Source organism: Triturus cristatus, chromosome 2_2 (genome assembly GCF_964204655.1).
Source record: "Triturus cristatus chromosome 2_2, aTriCri1.1, whole genome shotgun sequence".
Classification (NCBI taxonomy): domain Eukaryota; kingdom Metazoa; phylum Chordata; class Amphibia; order Caudata; family Salamandridae; genus Triturus; species Triturus cristatus.
Window position 1 is genome coordinate 996,872,734 of NC_140582.1, and position 21,686 is coordinate 996,894,419.

The 21,686-nt window shown below is 45.1% G+C and overlaps 1 protein-coding gene across 1 annotated transcript in view; it reads right to left on the reverse strand.

Annotated features, from left to right (window-relative positions):
- TMEM128 (transmembrane protein 128) overlaps positions 1 to 21,346 on the reverse strand; it is a 218,708-nt gene extending 197,362 nt beyond the window's left edge. The window contains exon 1 of the mRNA XM_085642424.1: positions 21,186 to 21,346. Within this exon, the coding sequence (XP_085498550.1) occupies positions 21,186 to 21,285 (100 nt within the window). The 5' untranslated portion in view covers positions 21,286 to 21,346. The remainder of the gene's footprint in view (positions 1 to 21,185) is intronic.
- Positions 21,347 to 21,686: the final 340 nt, after the last annotated feature.

Consider the following 21,686-nt stretch of genomic DNA (forward strand, 5'->3'; position numbering starts at 1 on the left):
CACAACCAGTAACTACTGGTAACCACTGTACTCAGCATTAGCCTGTAACATAAACTACATTATGCACAGTATCACATCAGGCGCGAATTACATTCTGCGCCAACCTCACCAGCATAAACACATTATGCAATCATCTCAGAAGTCTAAGCGCATTAAACCCTAACCTCCTAAGTATAACTACATTAGGGGCATAAACCATAATATGCAAAACAACCTCATAATCACAAGGTCCACATTTAGAGGTATAAAACAGGGTGTGTCAATCATACTACATGAATCACATTTACTAGCACCACAATCACATTAGGGCCTGGCACTCTATTATCTTAACAGTCCCCCTGGCCAACTGGCCATCTAAAAAGGGGGCTCAAATGCCCTGTGTCCAGAATGTCAGGGCGCTACCAATGCAGCAGAACAGAAAGTGCGCCATTGCGCTGGGGCAGAGGAGTACATCTCACTCCTATCTCTCAACACATGCTCCAAAGAACTTTGCCTAAACGTTGCAGCTGGCGCTAAGTGCTGCGCAGCTGTGAATACCAAATGTGGGGCACTGGCACCGACTGTGCCCTGCAAACAAATATGCCCCAAAACGTTGCAGTTGCCTGCGCTCTCACAGGACAACTGGGATCAGCCGTCAAACCACGGGCACCACTATGCCTCTGGACCCCCACTGGGGCCCTACGCAAAGATCATGACCCATGTTGGAGGGCGGGCACCGAAAATGTGCCCCGCAATGCCCCCAAGTCGCAGTCGCCCCCGAGCAGGTGGGGGCCGCTGTCTAAATGGCAAAAACGGAAGGGGAAAAGCATGGGCCCCTCTGGGCCCTTATAAAATAATGATGCCCATCGTTGGAGCGCACGGGCTCTAAAACACAAGATGCCCCTCTCGGTGGAGCGTGCTGGGTCTTAAAAACAAAACATGCCCCCTTATCTTTGGAGCGGTCCACTGTCAGACGGGGCCGCTCAAAGTCTACCCACGACTGCCCTGGTGCCTCGTGAGCAGCAAGAACAAGGAAGGCAGCTCCCCTCCACTCACCGGGGCTCTGGGGACTCGCTGGTCTCCTCGGCGGCTGCAGCAACCCGCGGGAACGGCACCACTTCTCCTGGTCTCCTCTTTGCTGCTACCTGCGGGGGCTCCTTCAGCTCAAGGGAGCCCCGCCTGTTACAACAGCACACCTCGCTACACCCGGGACTTCTCTTGGCATTGCGCAGGTCTCCCACCGGCATCCGGGAGCCCTGCTGGGCAGGTTGACGCTTCCTCCTCGCGCCCCCTTCTGCTTCCGGCCATTACCCTGCCCGGAGTCAGGAAGCTCGCCTGGCTTCCAGGTTGCGCTGCTTCGGCCGCCGGCTTCAGTTTTCCTCCCGGGCCGTGGTGGTGATTTTCATCACTAAAGTATGGGGCGGGCTCCCGCTAAGGCATCCACAGCGGGGTGGGCACCCGCAGTCAGGATGAACATAGAGCGGGGTGGGCACCCGCGAAATCAGCATAAGGCGGGGTGGGCTCCGGCTCACCAGTAAATAGCAAAAGTGGCAATGAAGGGTAGGCTCCCCCTATGAAATCAGAATTGCGGGGGATTCCCTACGTCGGGATTCCCCCGAAGGCGCTCGCAGCCCCACGCTGCAAGGGGACAACCTAAGCGCTCCCCCTCCAAATAAAGCGCTCTTCAAGACCAAACGCTCCTGGAGAAATGAGAATAAAGCGCTCACAAGGCGCTTAGGAGCCACAGCTCCAGTAGCAGGCAAAGGTCCCTCAGTAAAAGGCATCAGTCCTTAGGGCTAAAGAGAATAAAGCAAAAGGTCCCAAGAGTCCTTTAGGCATCCAGGGGCAATGCAGGGCCCAGGGGACAGCACACAGGGCCCTACAGCAGGGAGGCAGCCCCCATGGTGGTCCCTCCTGGGCCCCAGCAGCAGCAAGCCCCCCTCCGTCAGGAACAGAACAGGAACTGACCCTTTTTATGGGGTCACAGCCCCTATATTTATATTAGTAAAACCCTTTGTGTCAGAGCACAGGGCTGGGGGGATACCAGTCAGAAATGGTTTAGGGGAGCTTTGGAGCACTTTGTTGTGCTCAGCTCCTCTCTCCTTTGTCAGGTGGGGGTTAGGTGCTCAGACGCACCGCAGTGAGCAGAGCCAGCATTGTGGAGGGAAGGCACAGCCATATTCAGGTCCCAGGTGCAACTCCTCCCTCCCATCTGCATGCAGATCTCTCTATTCACCACTGGGCTGACTCACCCTGGCTCCTGGAATTCCCCACACCATCCAGCACCTGTCAATCACAAGCCAGACATGCACTCCACATCAGGCAGGCAGACACACTGCACACAGAAATGCCAACTTCTAGAAGTGGCACTTCTCCACTAGTCACCATAAATTTGCGCACACCATTGCGCAGCATTTATTCTCACGAGTTCGCACATACTAAATTCGACCCTGCACTCCTCTCACATCAGGAATTACCATGGACACACATATCCCCCATGCATTCCTATGGGAGGGCAGGCCAATCTCACCACACGCACTCAGAGAGCGCACACACTTTACACTGGGCCACAGTGCTAAAGTGCGCAGAGGCCAAAAATCACTACCACTATGTCAGCGCTTAAGGCAAAAAGTTCAGGGGTGAACCTGCCAGGAGGGCCAAGTCCAACAAGAACCATAGAGAAAATAGCTACTGTACTGTTAATATGAGCCATAATGACCTGTCCAGGCACTGACCTATGGTGCCACACCTACATAATAATGATCCTGACAACTTTAGCAAATTCACTTGGTCAAACTCTTTAGCCATGGCTTTCCATGACCATTTAGCAAAGATACTGGGTATTAAGAACCTCAATTAGTAAACACTTTGGCTCTCATTACAATGCCAGTCCGACAGACATTGTCTCAAGATCGGAACAGCCCAACAAGTAAACGGCGGTACCAACCTCCAGATTACGATCTGACCACTGTGTAGGCAGTCAAAAACATGTCTTTTTGCATTGAGGCTAGTGCTGCGGCCCAGAAAAGAGAGGCAGCACAAGCCTCAATGCAAAAAGGCATGTTTGGAACAGCCCTGCACGGATGTTTCGGAGGACACCGCATCTGCCACCTGGGCCCCATAGCAGAGGCCCAGAGGGGATGGGGCCATGCTAGGGGCCTCCAAAGTCCCTTTCTGACAGCCTTTCTATGGCAGAATGCCATGGAAAGGCTATTCGAAAGGAACATCGTAATCACTACGGCGGTTCCTGTTGTAGGGTATTATGCTCTGACTGGCGGTCCGACTGCGTGTCTCCAACCGGCGAGCATCATAATGCGGCGTTCGGACAGCAGCACCAGATGTCGGGCAGACAGCCACCGGCAGTCCATTGATCAAGATCCGTCCAACATCGTAATCAGGCCCCTTGTGTTTTTAGAAATATTACAATACTGATACAATTCCAAAACTTCAAAACAATCAATTGTTGACATACCATTAAAAAAAAACACAGTGGCAAGAGTCCAGCCAAAAATGCCAATGACATCTAGATCTCCTGAATGTTTCCTATTAGGAAGAGCCCCATCGGCTCCCAAAAACCTCCTCTGCAGTGTTCAAACGTTCTAAATCCTTGGGCAGTGTCAGACAGTCTCTTCAGATCCAATCCATTCTTCCCCCTCTAGTATTCTTTTATAAGACATTTTGGAGTTAAATCTTAATACTAACATTCCACTTGCTAATAGTTCCACAAGCAATCTAAAAAATTGTTGTGAGGAGCAACAGGGCCCACTCTTAGTCTCCATTTTAGCTTCAAATCTTGTCCTAATGGTGTCTTTTTACACGTTTTACACTTCCACAATAATGTCCTGAGAAGTTGTTCTGCATGCAGTTTATTTCTTAGTAAGCATTATTATCCTGTTGCTTGTACACTCTGCCCAAAGCTAGGCACATAGAAAGTGATGCCCTTGTATTTGGTTGTCCAGCTGGAGGCAGTTCTAAGGCGTCAGACACACCATCGCATTATCTCTGCACCTTTGATACTGTTCTAATTGGAACAGTGCTTTTATATTATAAACAGCCTTTGCATTACCTTTGGTATAGGAGAACTTCTGCTGAGATTGTCCTGTAACGCGACACACTGGGTCTGAGATACAGCACTGCTGACTCTGACCCCTATACAGCAAAGAATGATAGCCTGTTGGGCACGTGCGTATTTCTTGATAAATCACACTCAGGTAGGGGGGCTTAGGCTATCCCAAAAGGATCTGGCAGAGGGTACTCCCTCTATGCTCTCAATAGCATAGGTAGTGTTTGGTAGGAGTATAATCATACAATCACTTAGTAATGTTACAATGATTGAACAGTTTCTCTTTAGCACCATTCTAGAAATGCTGGTTACAAAGCTCTGCTTCTTCTGCCTAGTAAAACACTATTTCCATACAAGAATACAATTGTTTCAATAAAAATCTGAAAAGCTAATTCATATTTTTCTTGTGTTTACCTTGGGCATGCAAAATTAAATAATGCAAGGTTTCATTTTTGTCCATATTTTCCTTGGGGAGTAAAAGAGTGGTCATGTTTGAAGTTGCTGATACCATCTGTTACACCCTGGTAAATTTAGGGGTTCGGATGGGGCACTGTAAGATAGCTAGGAAACAGGACAACATTTCCTGATGTGTGTGAACCGAATTTACATATTCTGAAGTTTATATTGTCCAGATCCACAGTTCTATATAATTTGTAGGAACATTATAACATGGCGCCACCAACATTCTAGGTCTCCTGAGCAGTTCTTGTGTGTGTTCAAGGTCTCCTTTTCACTTTATACGCAGACGTTCCTTGCGTTAGGGATTAATCCTCTTCAGCTTAATAGCATCCCCCTATTTTCGTCTGATTGTTGTTCAAACTTGAACATTAAAAGAGTTACCTCATTATAGTATTTTCCTTTCTTTGAATTCCATTCATTAAATATGGCACTAGCTGCTATTATTCCTGCTATTTGAAGACATGTAACTAGATCTGCAGGTCTAGTGACTTAAATAATTTATTCAGCCTACTTTTAATGCTCTTGACCCATAAAATGGTTTCAAATGATGTGATTGTGGGCAAAGAATTTAATTCATTGAGCTGCCATTTTCTTCATTATCACATATGAGTGCAGCTACAAATGTGCGAGTTCAGCATTTGCGCTGTACAAATAAATTCTTTTGTTTGATTTAATAGACTTAACTTCCTTTCCATATATAATACAAATCTAGCCACATATAGGATGCACATGACCCCTGATTTGCCTCTTAGTTCATTAACAGCCTTTACATCAGGGCAGGAGAAGGAATATTTCCTAAATCATATTTAAAAAACTATCACTGTTATTAAATGCATAACTAAAGCATAAAGCAGTAGCACATTGTCATTTGTGATCAACAGATTTTACATTGAAATGGCCACAAACATTCCCACTGACACACAGCTTTACTGATAAAACTATATAGTGCACAAACAATAATGTTTGGAAACAAAGTTTCTGCAAATGTGTGTCACTTGCACATCACCAAGAAAAGTGTTCTGGTTTGTTTTGCTCCCGTTTAACTGTTTGCATCACACTTCTTAATTACAAAAAAGCTATGCTTTTGTAATTCTGGATATATTTTGTAATATTTGTAATATCAATTTACAGGCTATCCATTTAAATTGTATGTGTTAGAAAAAAAAACCTGACATCTTCAGACAGCTCACTTAACAGAAACCTCCAACTCTGGTAAGAGAGAGAAAAATAAACCTCATTTTCCAAGCAGCAAGTAGTTAAAAGACAAACTGACATTTGACCTCTTTCCTTGAACAGACAACAAATGTGTCAAGATAAAAACAAGATTTAATTGTATCTTTATTGCTCATTCACTTTCTAAATGAACAGTACACCCTTTCCTTTCCAGTCTGTGTATACTCGCCAGATGGGACTAGTAGGTGCTAAAAATAGCTCGACCTGATAACATTTTACTCACAATTGGAGAGGACAAGTAGATTTTTTGAGGCCTGGACTCCCTGTTGGAGGGGGAGATGTTACCTTTGTGGTTTATGCTCACAAAACATATAAAACAGAGGTATTATACTCTTGGGTTTACTTTCCTGCAGTCAAGGGTGCTACACATACATTTCACACATACACACCAGCTGCCTTACAAGAACAATACACAGCTTATGAAGATTTAGAAATACCATTAACATATCAGGAACATCAGAATTTGTTCCAAGGAGCCCTCCCACATCCACTAAACAATATAAGACTAGGTCCCCACAGCAATGAGGATGTGACCTGGCCAGTCCAAGCAGGCTATGCACCATATCCAAATTTAGCACCATTAAATGTTGCAAAACTCTGTACTCTATACACAGGTCTAGTTAGACTATGAAGACGTTTAACACTGTTTGTTATGCATATAATAATAACTACCCCAGTGAGGTATGTTCAAGCAGTGCAGCCACAGCTAACTGTGCCTGCAATTAGTTGTCACCACTAACGCAATTATAGGTAAAGTTCCTGCCAGCCAGGAGGGTATTCTGTTCTGAATTGCACAAAAAATAAATCAACTTGAAGCAGTGTTTCCCTGTATGGGACCTCAAGACAAACACAGAATTCTCACAATGTGCCTACCACTTCGTATGGTTCCCCCAGTACAGCATTGTGCCACCTTGGGCAGTCTTTGCTGCCATTTATACCATAACACATGGTACAGCATCTATTTGCTTAAACTTATTTTTACACCAAAACAGATCTTTAGCCAGAGTAGATCACATAGTTTGGAGATCTGCGGCACATTGCTACAGGTTAAAATTTTCAACAAACAGAAATTGCTTATCTCAGTGTCTTATTTTTGGGGTACGATTTGTCAAATCAAGGCAAAAGCCTTACCCTATTTAGAGAAATGTGCCCTCTTAGAACCACCAAACAACATCAAAAAGCTACAATCACTGTCAGGCTTTCTCAACTTAAGTAGAACATATATACCAGACAATGCACAACGGCTTACTGTACGAATTAATTTGTCCTGATTTTTCAGGCGAACATTGGACTTCAGACTTTGATGATATCTGCATAAAACTGTAAACTGCCATGCTTGCATCTAGACACTTACACACTCAGGCCAACACAACTAACTTCGTGATCCGCATATCTGTGGTATCCACTGGCTGCACGTCCCCTTTAACGAGGGTGACACTGTGCAAATTGCATATAAATTTCATTTATATTCCAATGCTGAAATACGTTTTACATCTACAGAATAAACTGAGTGCAGTTCAGATAGCTGTTATACAGGAAAAACCACTGGATCAGGGGAAACGTATAATTGTGGTTACTACCATACCAGCGTTAGAGGCTGTCACTAAGACAAGTGTTCCTAACACAAAAGCCTTACATCTAAGATGAATACAATGGACCACCTCCTTAACAGCTACTGATGTTGACTATGTCTTTGACCCTAACTTGCAAAAGTAAGAGTTCCTCCAATATGGAAAATAATACCCTGCACCCAGTGATGTTTTTCTACTTGAACAGTGCGATTACATAATCTATACTGATGGTTCAGCTCAGCCCACAAAAGACACCAAGCAACGATATTCTGCTGCATGAGCAGCAGTAAGCAGTGTCATGACAAATGGAGAATTCCATCAACAAAAAACATTTATACAATCCTTAGGGGATTGTATGTCTTAGCTGGCTGAACTAAAAGCTTTTATTTGACCACTAAAGAATAATGACCCTGAATTCCCCACACACACATAGGGTATGATTTGTATTACTCTGTCAAGTCTTTAAATAAACATTTATATTATTGGTGCTTCAATGGATTCAGAGATTCTAAAGGAAACATTATTAAGCATTGATTGAAGATGGAACTTTCTTGCGGAGTACCTCAGGGCTCCTCCCTCTCCCCACTTCTTTTCAATCTCTATCTCCTCCCGTTAATTTCCTCTCGCCGGGACAGGAAAGTTGTGACATACAAATATGCGGATGACCTCCAACTGGTTTTCGATATTAACCTCCACCCTTCCTCGCTGGCCCATTTCCAAGACACTTTGATCTTCATTAGCGAGTGGATGAATGGAAATCAACTGAAGCTCAACCCCGACAAAACGGAACTGATCCTCACGGGTGGACCTGCTAACCCATGGAACTCCAACTTTTGGCCATCTTCTTTAGGCAACCCTCCTCCCCCGGCCAGTTCTACCAAAAGTCTAGGTATAGTGGTCAGCAATGATCTATCAATGAAAGCCCAGATCAGCTCGGTGGTCTCTGTTGGACTCTTTCAACTACGCAGAATCAAGAAAATCAGCAGATTTCTGTCTCAGGAAGCCTTGACTTTAGTATTTTAGCTTTGGTCATCTCCCGACTTAATTACTCCAACTGCCTCTATGTAGGCATCCCGGCGTACCAGCTTAGACACCTCCAACTAGTCCAGAACCAGGCTGCCAGATTGATTTTCCATCAGCCTAGATGGCACCGCATTCGGCCTCTGATGAAAGGCCTCCACTGGCTGCCTGTGGCCATGCGCAGACTTTTCAAGATGGGATGCACAATTTTTAAATCTCTTTATGAGAACAGCCCAGCCTTCATCTCATCTAAAATTATACGTTACGTCCCCACTGGCAACCTTCGATCCACTCACCTGAATCTGCTAGTCACCCCCACCTTCAAACGCAAAAAACTTGGAGGTGCCCGTTTTGGAGTTTTAGCCCCTCAGTTCTGGAACTCGCTCCCGCTGGAGTTAAGGACGGCCACTTCCTATGCACTGTTCAGAAAACAGCTGAAGACTTGGCTGTTCTCTCAGGCCTACGACAACTAGCTCTATCCTCTAGTGCTGCTTCACGTCTCTCTTAGCGCCAAGAAGCCGTTGGTGAACGAGCGCTTGATAAATTCCCTTTGACATAACATAACATAATATAACATTGATTGCTTTGGGAAAAAGTGTCACATCTTAAAGAATGTTTGCCACAGGCTCATGTAATTCATACATTGAGTCACCAACGTGTTGGAATACACGTTGTAGGGAATTCACTGCCTGCTGACGCTACCAAATCAGAGGTTCAGACTGCTGTTGTTAACTGCAATTACTCGTTCGCACACAAAGGTGGGTGATGACATCATGGTTGCAGCGAATGCTTCACAGAATGGCACTCCATCACCTAAAAATATCCAGCAGAATACTCCTACCTACTGAGTTATCAAAACATACCTTTTACTCACATTCCCGGGGTGGGTGATTGGTTAATACCTAACCAGGACTGCAGGTTAAAATTAATCAAACCTGCTTCCAAAATGAGCGCTCAAATGAAATTTCCAAATGTTCTGCCACTGACAAAGTGAAGTGCAACCAGCAACTTCTGGCTGGATTCCTTAAGTTGGGGGATCTAGTTTGAGAGAAGATTACCGAAAGAAAAGTATTTGGTCCATCATACAGAGCATCAGTGCCAGTACTTAGCAATCAAGGTACCAGAACTGTGATTTTGACACCTCTTGCTGGTTGTAGAAACAAATGGTTTGCTTCCAGTGATCTGATCAAACCACAACTTGTGGTCAGTCCTACACAGTAGGCCATGAGGGCTCCTTGGTAGTTACCTGCTTCCTCTAGCTACCAAACAGGAAATCACTCTACAAGCATTAAATAATACCAATACTGAGTCTTCCTGGCTTGGGACTTCAGATGCTGAACGTTTACTACTTCCTGCAACTACAACTAATACAGGATGCACATCACATGTGAATTTACCGTTTTTTACTGCTTCTCCTAACAACGAAGTTGTTTATAACCAACTACCTTTGCAGGTGCCTACCAGTTCTCCATTACAACCAGAGGTTCCTGCTTTTGCACAAACTTCATCTGGCTACTATGCCGAGATTGATGATTTTTCATCTGATTCCTAACATACTATCCTGCATGGTGCATATTTTCTGATTAAAACTGAATTTTCGGATTCCCATAGGGTCCTATATGTGGATTTCCATTTTACTACTTTCCCATTCATGTGGATTGGATTTGTTACAGTATTTGTCTTGCTACTAAACTGACATTACCTTCCAGAATGCTCTGCTGTTGAACTGGTGGCTGAGGTACTGAAGCCTCATTTTTGTTAATATAAAGTGCAAAGAGACCTGTCCCTTGTGAACATTTCTGCATTTCCGCTTCCTGATGGAATTGTTTGGGATAAGGTCTCATTTGATGTTTTTTCGGTGCTACGGAAACTCTGTAAATTCCTTACGTGTTTAAAGAAGCTATGGACAAAGTTATTATCCCTGGCTACATCTCTGATGAATGAGATGAAGAACAGCTGTCTGAAGCTGAACTCGGACAAGACGGATGTCCTCATCCTCGGATCCACCCCCTCAGCCTGGGATGACTCCTGGTGGCCGACCGCACTGGGAGCAGCACCAACACCCACCGACCACGCACGCAACCTAGGGTTTATCCTTGACTCAACAGTCTCCAAGACCAAGCAAGTCAACGCTGTCTAGTCCTCCTGCTTCAACACCCTCCGCAAGATCTACAGGTGGATCCCCACCGAAACAAGAAAAACGGTCACCCAGGCCCTCGTCAGCAGCAGGTTAGACTACGGAAACACCCTCTACGCAGGAACATTGGCCAAACTACTGAGATGAATACAACGCATACAGAACGCCTCTGCACGCTTGATCCTCGACACTCCTCGCCGCAGCCACATCACACTACACCTGAGAGACCTGCACTGGCTTCCCATCAACAAGAGGATCACCTTCAAGCTCCTCGCCCACGCACACAAAGCACTCCACAACACCGGACCGGCATACCTCAACAGACGACTCAGCTTCTACACCCCGAATCGCCAGCTCGGCTCCGCCGACCTCGCCCTTGCCACCGCCCCCCACATCTGAAGAACGACCACCGGCGGCAGATCGTTCTCCCACCTCGCCGCCAAGACCTGAAACACCCTCCCCATCCTCCTACGGCAGACCCAGGACCTACTAACCTGCAGGAGGCTACTCAAGACCTGACTATTCCAGCAGTAGCAGCACCCCTCCCCCACAGCGCCTTGAGACCCTCACGGGTGAGTAGTGCGCTTTACAAATGTTTTGATTGATTGATTGATTGATTGAAACAGTCAAGAGCATGATTTCTGAACTTGAGTCTTATATATTAAATGAAACTGAAGATTTGTATTTAAATTCTGATAAATATGGTAAAATGTTTTGCTCACCACTATTTACATAGAGCTAGTACTCCATGTACAGTTTTCAATTACACACAATAGTAACAATGCCAGACACCACCAGTGGGTAGTTCAAAAACATGTTTGAAAACTTTTGCAAATTATTCTGGCCACAACCCTATAGACATAGTTTCTTATTATTATAAGCTTACCCCTTCCCCAGCGAAGAAAAATATGCCGACCCAAATAAAATTAAACTAGTCAGATTCATTTATTTGCCACTTTGCCATACTAGGCTATGAATATTGGAAGGAAAACATTGATTAAAATCAATTTGGGGAACCTGACACTGGGAGGTACAGGGTAATGACGCTTTCTTCAGAGCCTTTCTGATCTCTAGGCAAATAATCTTTCTGAACAAAATGGTGCAGCAAACTACATACCAAGGTTGGCTAAATAAAAAACTTGAACGCATCTCACTTTCTCTATTGCATGTTTTGACAACTGTCAACACTTTGTAAATTTACAGAAGAACAGCTCAATAATATGATACAGAATGGCACATACAACTCTTCACTGTCAGGTTCAGATGGATGGTTAGTGTCGCCAATTGACACTAATGGTTGTAAAGCATGCTTGTTGAACTCCTCCATGGGTTTCAAAGCTAGCAGACCAGACCCCAGACACATGCTGTCACAACATTCAGGGGTGGTTTTCACCTATAGCGTAGTAAAGTTATGCCAGCGATGGTTACAACATTCCACATTATCTGCATTTAAAAACATCACTCTCTCCTTTCTGATGACATAGATTTACAAGATTTCTTGCTGGGTCCTACATCTCCATGTTCTAAAAGATTCATGTACATCACTTATAATGAACTGTGGAAAATTCCTCAGCAGGAAGCTGCGGAATGCTTAAGACAAATTTACAGGATTCATTTGGAAACAGCAACGGCTGTTGCGGATAATGGTGTGACTACATTGTCTACTAGCATTTATTCTTTGAATAATAGTGTATCATCTACATTCAATATAATACAGAATGACATGTCTCTCTTACAGCATGGGCAACGTCAACTGAGATCATTTATGCAAGTGGACTTCGAAGGTTTTTAAATCAAACTGTGTGCCTTGGAAATATATGAACACAACAGAATTGTTTTGCCTTATAATTTAACACACACACACACACATACAAATGCTGATGGCAAAGAAATACACCACTTATACAATAATAAACAAAGAGCATTTAGAGAAATTACCTTTTACAGTAGCCGAGGCATCATCTGATGTGTGGTTAATCCATGGTTTTACTTCATTATCAATATCCATGTTTTAGTTTACATCCTTTCGGAACCACTTTTAAGTGGGTAGGTGTTAGACCTGTCAGCCCTTTGGGTGGTCCCTCCTCATCATTATTTATTTTGTCCCACTTTTGCCTCAAACCCTGTTTGAATCTTTCCTTTTTGGGAACCACCAGACTTTTTCGTGTTGCTACAGATTCAGGGAACCATTTTAGCTACCCCTGAAACTTCTGTCTGAGGGCCTGAAGCACAAAATGGTGGCCACCTGTGACATCACCAGCATCCACTGGAACCTACCAGCACCTTCCAGAACATTCCAGGAGCTTCCAGAACCCTGTGACCGTTGGAGGCGGTTTAGAATGTTGGGAGGATAAGAGAGGCAGTTGGCAGTTGGAGCTGGCAGTTGGCACCTGACTGGTGAGGAGAGAGGAGCACAACAGTGAAGGAGGAAGGAGTGAAGCAGCAGGGGTGGAAACTTGTGCCTGGAGTGGGGTCCATAAACCCACCCTTGATACTTGTCCCTACTGATGGATCCCAGCCTATAGCCCTGTGTGGGAAGAAGACAGAAGAAAACCATCCTAAGGACCTGGACAGCAGGAACAGGCCTTAGAACCAAGAAAACAGCAAGATTCTGACCTGATAACTGGTTTCCCTGGAGTCCGGCGTCGAGTAGCCTGAAGACCTGGAGCCCGAGGTGGAGAAGCGGCGCTGACTGAAGTAGCAGACGTCGTACCCGGAGCCGCCTGAGGTCGTGAGAGGGCGCCGACGGGGGTCGAGAGGAATACCAGAGGTCGAGGAGGAAGTGAACCGAGGTCGAGTGAGCGGCGTCATCGGAGGAGTGAAGTCCGCCCTCCGGAGTCGTCGGAGACCGAGGTAGAGGAGCACCGGAGGTCGGGAGTGAGGATCGCACTCCGGAGTCGCCCGGAACCTGTGAGGAGGAGCACCGGAGGTCGGGGGTGAGGATCGCACCCCGGAGTCGCCGGAAGTCGACATCGAGGCCAGGCCGGCCGACGTCATCGGAGCCGAGAGCGCCATCGGACCGGAGCCGCCCGAAGTCGACATCGTGAAGAGACTGCCCGACGCCGTCAAATCGGAGGTAGAGATCGAACCGAGGCCGCCGACATCGGACCGGAACCGCCTGCCGGCGTCGTCAAAGAACTGACATTGTGCCGAGGCCGCCGAGACCGAACCGGAACCGCCTCACGGCGTCGACACGACTCCAGCGGCGTCGGAACATCAGAAAAAGGGCAGTAAGTGGAGTAGAGGGCGCCTAAGGCCCTGTGGAGACCTGAGAGACTGCTCTAAGGGGCTAGGGAGGTGCTGAAACCCACCTGACTGTGCCTGGGGTGAACTGGGACTAACCTAGAGAGGTTGTGTGGAGAAGGAAAGCCAGGGCATTGGTATTTCCCCCCTTTGATCTACCTCAGTTTAGGCCTCAGCCTTGTCCCAGCCAGGGAGTAGCCTCCCCCCTCAAGCCTTCCACAACCCTACAAGCTGTGCCTGGGCCAAATCAGCCCTTAAGAAGTGAAGTGTCATCTGATTATATGAGGGGTGCTGTATACTTGTAATTATTTATTGGGGATACTGTATTTATTGAGTTTTTATCTATTTATTGCTGCACTATATTTATAGGTCCACAGGACTTGTTGGTGTACAATATTTATTGGTACAGTATTTATTGCCTCAAAGTATTTAATTGTCTGTATATATTGCACTTGTATTTATGCCCTGTTATTTATGATCACCCCTATTTATTTCATCAAACAGCCGATATTTATTTGACCTGCACTAATTGAAACTTGTATATTGTGATTGACCTATTTATTTTTCCAATCAGCAACTAAGAGAAAAAGATAAAGAAAGAATATTTTCATAATTTTTACGGTGTAGAGTCGTTTTTGGAACGGATGCACGCATGGTTCTTGTATGGGTATATTGTATGCTTAGCACTGCGCCTGTTTCCTTACCACTCGAGCCAAGCTACCACAGTGTGTTCGGGGAGTCCACCACCACCCTGCGGAGTGGGAGTGGGCGTTTCCAACAGTAGGTGTGAACTTTTAGGGGAGAGTTTTGTTCACAAAACCTGGTGGGTTTTGGCCTTCAAATACAGGTGTCTGACTCTGGGAAATTGAAGCCTTCATTAGCAGAAACGAATGTGAAACTTCGCTCAGCCATTCTTTAGTTTGTAAAGAAGCTTCATGGCACATGCAATGCATCCATGCCCAGATTGGCATCTTATCTGAAGGGTGTCCCAGTGTCCTAGATTCAGCCAGTGCTCAGATTGCTTTCAAATGGAGATTATTTGATCATGAACGACCTAGGTTGTTGTGGGGTGAAACCGGGAGTGCCATATGTGGTGACTGTTTCCAGGGTCGTGACTTGATGTATTAACATGTTATTTCCCCTTGAACACACAATTATCGAAGTTACCATTTGGCCCTCAATTCAAAATTTTATAATAACTTCGATAAGTTAAGATGACTGAAAGCCTTATTGTTTCAGAAGGACGCTGCACTAACATCTGCTTCAAAAACATTTGATCTTCAGGTTCGCAAGTCCCCCTCTGAAGTTCAATCACTATTTATTTTATGTTTTTATTTATAAAGTTTTATATAGCATAGACTTGACCGTAGTAGGGTATCCGAGCATTTTACAATTGGTGACCCAAGAAATAAACGACAACCAAGCAACGCAAATGCTGTTAATAGCCATTGCAAATCTGGAGGACGTGAGTTAAACACCTAGACGTCGATGACGAGTGAGAGCCCAGGTGGAGACACTGTGTCAGCAAATTGTCCATATGCTGAGTCGGAAGTTCTAGGGCAGAGTTTTGTTCATCAAAAACAGTTTCATTTCTTTTTTTAATGAAGGGGTTGGTGGGTTCAGTCTGATTTCAGGGGGGGAGGGAGTTCCAAATTCTATGGGCCATTCTGGAAAAGACTCGGTTGTAGGTTTTCTTTTTTCTGAAATTTCTGAGGTTTTAACAAGAAGGTGCTGGCACTCCTACAGAATCTTCAGCCACAAGACAGCTCCCATTTCTCAGATAGGTATTTCGGTGTGTTGAATTGTAGTGTTTTATGTGTCAAGCAAGCAATATTCAGCTGTATCCTTACCTCATGTGGGAGCCAGTTTAGTGCCTTTAAATCGGGAGCGATGTCGTTGCATCTCTTGGATCCAGTGATGAGCCTTGCAGCAGAACTAAATGACACCCTTAGTGGAGCCAGCTTTGATCTGGGCAGACCACATAAGGTAGCACTTCCATATTCTAACCTGGAGATTACTAGTGCTTGTATAGCTGTTTTGAGGTCGTCTAGGGGGAGGAAGGGTTTTATTTTTCTTTGTACGTTGATTTGGAGGTTGGCTCCTTTTGTGGCTGTGCTGATGTGTTACTGCATGTTGAGATTCTTATTGAATGTTATTCCCAGTAATCTTGTGGAATCTATGTGTGGATGGCAATTGAAGGCTGTTAGATGTTTCATTTAAGTTTTGGTGTCGAGGGATCCTTTTGGTGGGGCAATTACGAGGAATCCGGCTTTGAACGTGTTGGGTTTAAGGTGGTTTATGGTCAGCCAGTTTTGTGTTTTTCTGTACTGTTGTGTTGAGTAGACTGATTTCTTCATGGTAGGAGATTTTTTAGGTACAGTTGTGTGCCATCCGCACACGTGGTATTTGACGTTGGAAAGTTTAAGAATTTTGGTTCGAGGCTCGATGAAAGTAAGTGGTGGAATCCATACCTCGATGAAACATGTGTTGGCTATTGGCTATTAGTATGAACTTTATATATGTCAAGATGGAATATTGTCAAGAATAAAAAAGAAAAAGAACTTGGCTCATGATTGCATCAGTCAAGATTGAATTTTGTCAAATAAAAAGGAAAAACAAAGAAAATCTTCGTTTTGTGGACTTCTATGAGATTGGACATTTATTTGAATATCAGTGCTCAGGATTCCTCATATCATACACATTACCAGCAAGCTGCAGCAGGTGACTCCACACTGTATGCAAGCTCATGGTAAATGGCACGACAGTAAAAGCCATGATCGACACAGGGTGTCAGTAAACGTGACGAATGTGGGACAATACAACCATCTGGAACCGTGACACATGCTGTCACCAAAATATACACCTATGGAGGTTAAAGGCCTCTCCTGTTGATAGGAGTGCTTGATGTAGTAGTACAACATGGCAACACAGAGGCACCAACCAAGATCCATGTCACAAAGGAAGGCAAGGAGACGCTACTGGGGTGTCACATGGCATAAGACCTAGAACTAGTCTTCTTTGTGCAGACTGTCCAAGCCTGGCAGGTAGACTACATCCTCACATACTTCCTTCAACCATTCCAAGGGCTGGGATACCTAAGGGAGCTCCTGTGAAGCTACGTATCAAGTCAGTCAAACCAACGGCAAATCAGATCTGGAGAATATCATTTCACCTCTGCTAGAATGAGAGTTGAAAGAACTCAAACTCCTCAACATGATGGAAAATGTATCCATGCCCATCCTGTGGGTTTTTCCAATGGTAATCAGGAAGGACCTCAAGCAGCCAGGGGCGATCAGATTGTGTATTGACATGCACATTCCTAACAGTGCCGTTAGGAGAGAGAAGCATACTACCCCGACCATGTATTATAATAGCGGATCTCAAAGGGGTTCTGTGTTTCTCAAAATTTGGCTTGAATGCAGGGTACCATCAGCAGCAACTGAACCTGGAGAGCTGTTCTATCATGACGTTTTCAACACATTAGGGCCTGAGATGATACAAGCATCTCAACTTTGGGATCTGATCGGTGGCCGAGGGGTATCAAAACACCATTCGAGAGATCCTCTCCAGCTTGCAAGGGGTAATGAACATCAGTGACGACATCCTGATTTATTCATCCATCCTTAAGGACCACCATGGACATCTGCTCACCACCCTATAGCGCCTCAGTGATCATGGACTTACCTTGCATCTGGACAAGTGATCCTTCTTTCAGTCACAGATCAAATTTTTTGGCTATGTCTTCACAGATGATCGATTAAAAGTCGACCCAAGAAATTCAGAAACCATCCAGCAAACCCCAGCCCCCTGCAATGCAACTGAGGAATGTAGTTTTCTGGGAATGTCCACCTACTGTGGGTGTTTTTTTCCGAACCTAGCAATTTTATCAGAGCTGTCATGTGGGGTTATGGTAGTAAGGAAGAGGAAACATTTGAGAGCATCAAGCAGGTCCTACCGACCAGCACTATGATGGCCTACTTTTACTCTGATAAGGCCAGGAACTGTTTGTCGATGTCAGCCCTGATGGCAATGGGGGAGAATATAATATAATAGAAAATGTGTAGACTACATTACATCTAGACATTTTATTGGAAAGTGTGAAAAATGTATGTTTCTCTTCTTCACTGAAAGGTATTAGAACGCAGGCATTACAGTGAACGTAATATGATATCATGTTTCAGTCACAGTTCTTATAAGTCAAACTGAAGCAATCCCTAGTATCAACTCGCTCATGGAGATTGAAAATCAGTCATTCATAGATGCCAACTCTCCAGATTCAAGTGGTAGACTATCAATTTCATAGCTAGTCTCCCGATTCGTGCATGCAAAAACCCAATTTCTCAGCAGGCTTCAGCTGACAGGAACTGGTCTTGTGTGACTTGGAGTATGCACTGCCAGTAACCTGTTCCTGCAGGCCAATGAATAACATGTTTGTCAGGCTCTCTCTGCCTGCCACAGAGTTTTCTCTGTGGTCCTGACAGGCAAGGACAAGCATCGGCAAAAACAATAGATCGCACCTATGCAAGAGCCATTGGCTTTGCTAATGTGTTTTAGACATGTACACCAACGTTGATGCTGTTCAGCATAGCTAAAAGTTAGTTTCTTGGAGTGTTTTAGAGTGGAATGGTGAAGATTGGATTAGAGTGTCATAGAGTGCAGTAGCATAGAGTGCCACGTATTGGAGTGCATAGAGTAGAGTCACGTACAGTAGCGTACAGTGCAGTGGTGTACAGTAGAGTGGACTGTCAGGGCTCGAAAAATCCACTCACCCGCCCGCATTTTCGAGCCAGATTCAATTAGGGCAAGCTATTTATAGGTCCTACTAGCCTTTTCTGGTGAGTAGGAAGACAAACTGACTTTTGAGCCCTGACTCTGAAAGCAGAGGAAATGTGACAAGGTAGCAAGATTTAAAGGCATCTTTATTGCTCACAAAGTGAATGAGCACTAAAAATGCCTATAAATCTTGTTAACTTAACACATTTGCTCCACTTCCAGAAACTGAGGTCAAGTGCATTTAATTTAGGTCGAGTACATTTTTTAGGTTACTAGACATGCCGGTCTAGTGAAAATTAAATGATTTTTCGGAGCCCTGGGACTGGTGTATTGTGCATTGCCGTAGTATTGCAGGGTATAGTGGCATAGTGTAGAGTGGCATAGAATTCAGTGGCGTACAATGCAGCGTTGTAGAATGCAGTGGCGTTGATTAGAGAGTTGCACAGTAGAGTGCAGTGGTGTACAGTGCAGTAGTGTAGAGAAGCGTGCCATTGAGTGTCGTGATGCACAGTAGAGTGTAGCGCCGTAGAACGCAGTGACGTAGAGTACAGTGGCGTAAAGCAGAGTGCTGCAGAGTGCATTGGCATGGAGTGGACTGATGCAAAGTAGAGTGGCGTAGAGTGCATTGGCATAGAATGCAAAAAGTGCAGAGTAGAGTATCATAGAGCGCAGTGTTGCAAAGTAGTATGTTGTAGAGTGAAGTGGCATAGAGTGGTGTAGAGTGCTTTACAGTAGCATGGGGGGGCGCAGAGCTGAGTGCAGTAGCATAGAGTGGCCTGCAGTGGTGGGGCGTAGAGTAGAGTGGACTCGTGTAGAGTACGTTGGCGTACAGTTTTGCAGAGTAGCCCGGCATAGAGAGCAGTGGCGTTGAGTGCAGTGGCATACAATTCAGCAGCTTACAAAGCAGCATTTGAGAATGCAGTGGCATCATTTAGAGTGGTGCATAGCAGAGTTCAATGACGCAGAGGTGCAGAGACGAGTACTGCAGAGTCAAGTGGCATAGAGTGCAGTGGTACAGACTAGAGTGGTAGAGAGGGCACTGGCATAGAGTGGTTCAAAGTGTAGTGGCATAGAGTGGAGTACTGCAGAATACAGTGGTGTAGATTTGAGTGATGCACAGTAGAGTGACTTAGAGTGCTGTGGTGTAGAGTGCATTGGCATAGAGTACAGTGATGTAGAGATGAATAGAGCGCAGTGGCATTCAGTAAAGAGTTTGAGAGTAGAGTGCAGGGGCGTAGAGTTAAATGACAGAGAGAAGTGGCATAGTGTGCAGTGATTTAGAGTATAGTGGCCTAGAGTGCAGTAGCCTAGAGTGCAATCTTCCAGAGTGGAGTGGTACAGGGTAGAGTGCAGTGGCGTACAGTAGAGGGGCATAGAGTAAAGAGGTGTACAGTGTAGTGCATAGAGTGCAGTGGTGCAGAGTAGATTAGAGTAGACTACAGTGGGTTGGCATAGAGTTGAGTGGTATAGACTAGAGTGCATTGGCGTAGAATGTATTGGCATAGAGTACAGTGGTGCAGAATGAAGTCATGTAGAGTGGAGCAGTGGAATGGAGCAGTGGAATGGAGTGATGCAGAGTGGAATGAGATGTGGTAGCACACTGCCATTACAGACAACACATGTTTAATTGAAAATACCATTACATTTGCACAGAAATGCAGTTTCACTAATAAAACTATACAGTTTACAAATACTTGCACAGTTCGCTTAAATGCTGTTGTGTGCCAAAAAAAAAACACAGTTTCCTAACCCAAGTATCCAAGATTGTCACATAAATGTTCACACTTTGAAGTCAGAGGGAGAAAAGTAAACAGCAAGCTCAAATGGAAGACAGAGCCTGACATCATTCTTTGAATGCATAGCAAATGTGACAAGATAAGAACAAGATTTACACTCCTTTTTACAGAAAGTAGCATTCGTGGAAGAATACAAGGAAAGCTAGTGTGAAAAGGCTTTGCTCCTTGGAAGGGACACACTCACTCTGGCGCCAAAAGCAAATAAAGTCAGCAAATAGAAAGCCAGAAAATGCGAGTTACAAACCACAAAGCAAATAGAAGGAAACGGTCAAAATGCATTCCCAAGGAAGCTTTCTGAATGCCCTTTAGATGTCTTTAGAAAAACAGAAGCAGCTGTGTGGTAGGCTTTGACCTCAAAAAAGTACATTTGCATTTCTGATATCCGATCCTTCAGTAGCACACTTGCAAGCCCCATAAATGCCAATAGACCGAATCAGGCGTTAATAGAAGTCTATAGAATTACATTCTCTCTTTTATTTTTATAAAATCTCTCACTTTCCTTTTCTAAAACGTTGGCATTGCTATCATCAGGGTTCTATGGGTCACGCATGGCTCTGAGTCTCAGTCTACCTGCTGCACCAATGGTAGCTACCCCTCTGCATCTTCAGGGAGTGGGGGCACCCATCCCTGTCCCTGTCCTAGAACACGATTCCTAGATCCGGGGCTGTTGCCATGCAACAGAAAAGTTGTCGGCTTGGTAAACTCGCCCTAGGTGCACTTCGCGTCCTTTTAGCATCAGTGATACGTTGAACAGAAAGGTCTGCTCTGAGCCTACAATGTAATATTCTTACAATGTTTTTATGTGCCTGACTCTAACATGGCCGACTCACGCTTTCACACTATCGGTGAATGGAGGGACAGACTGATGAGCTTCAAGAACATTTGGGGTGCAGGCTCTTTGCTGTACCCACCACTTTCATCCCCTGGGTTCCGCTGGAGTAGGAACTCTGCTTGTTGATGAAACCGGCGTCTCACTCTTTGCAAGTCCTCATCCTCCACTCGCACGGCCATCGCCTCGGGATTCGCTTCCTGTAATTGACGCACAGTGATGACGACGGCGTCGCGTGTCGCGAGACACCCAGAGGTCTACTGTGTAGGTTGGTTTGCTGCTGAAATGGCGAAATTTTAGCATGAGTGTAGCAAAATTAATTTCTCGCTTTGGAGGAATGACCACCTGTAGAATATGTGTACGGTCGGCAGCGAAGAGCATGTAATCGCTGTGAATAGTAAATTAGGGCAATCCATCCGTTATCTCATCTGGGTGCCGAGATGTCAAATTTCGCTTGCAGTGTTTACGGTGATTCTAGGGAGAAAGTACTAAGACAGTAAGCTAGGTGCACGCCCTCTGCCAAGTTTTAAGACTACTTATATGTGACATTGCCATGTGTACAAGTGTTTTTGAGACCTTCACT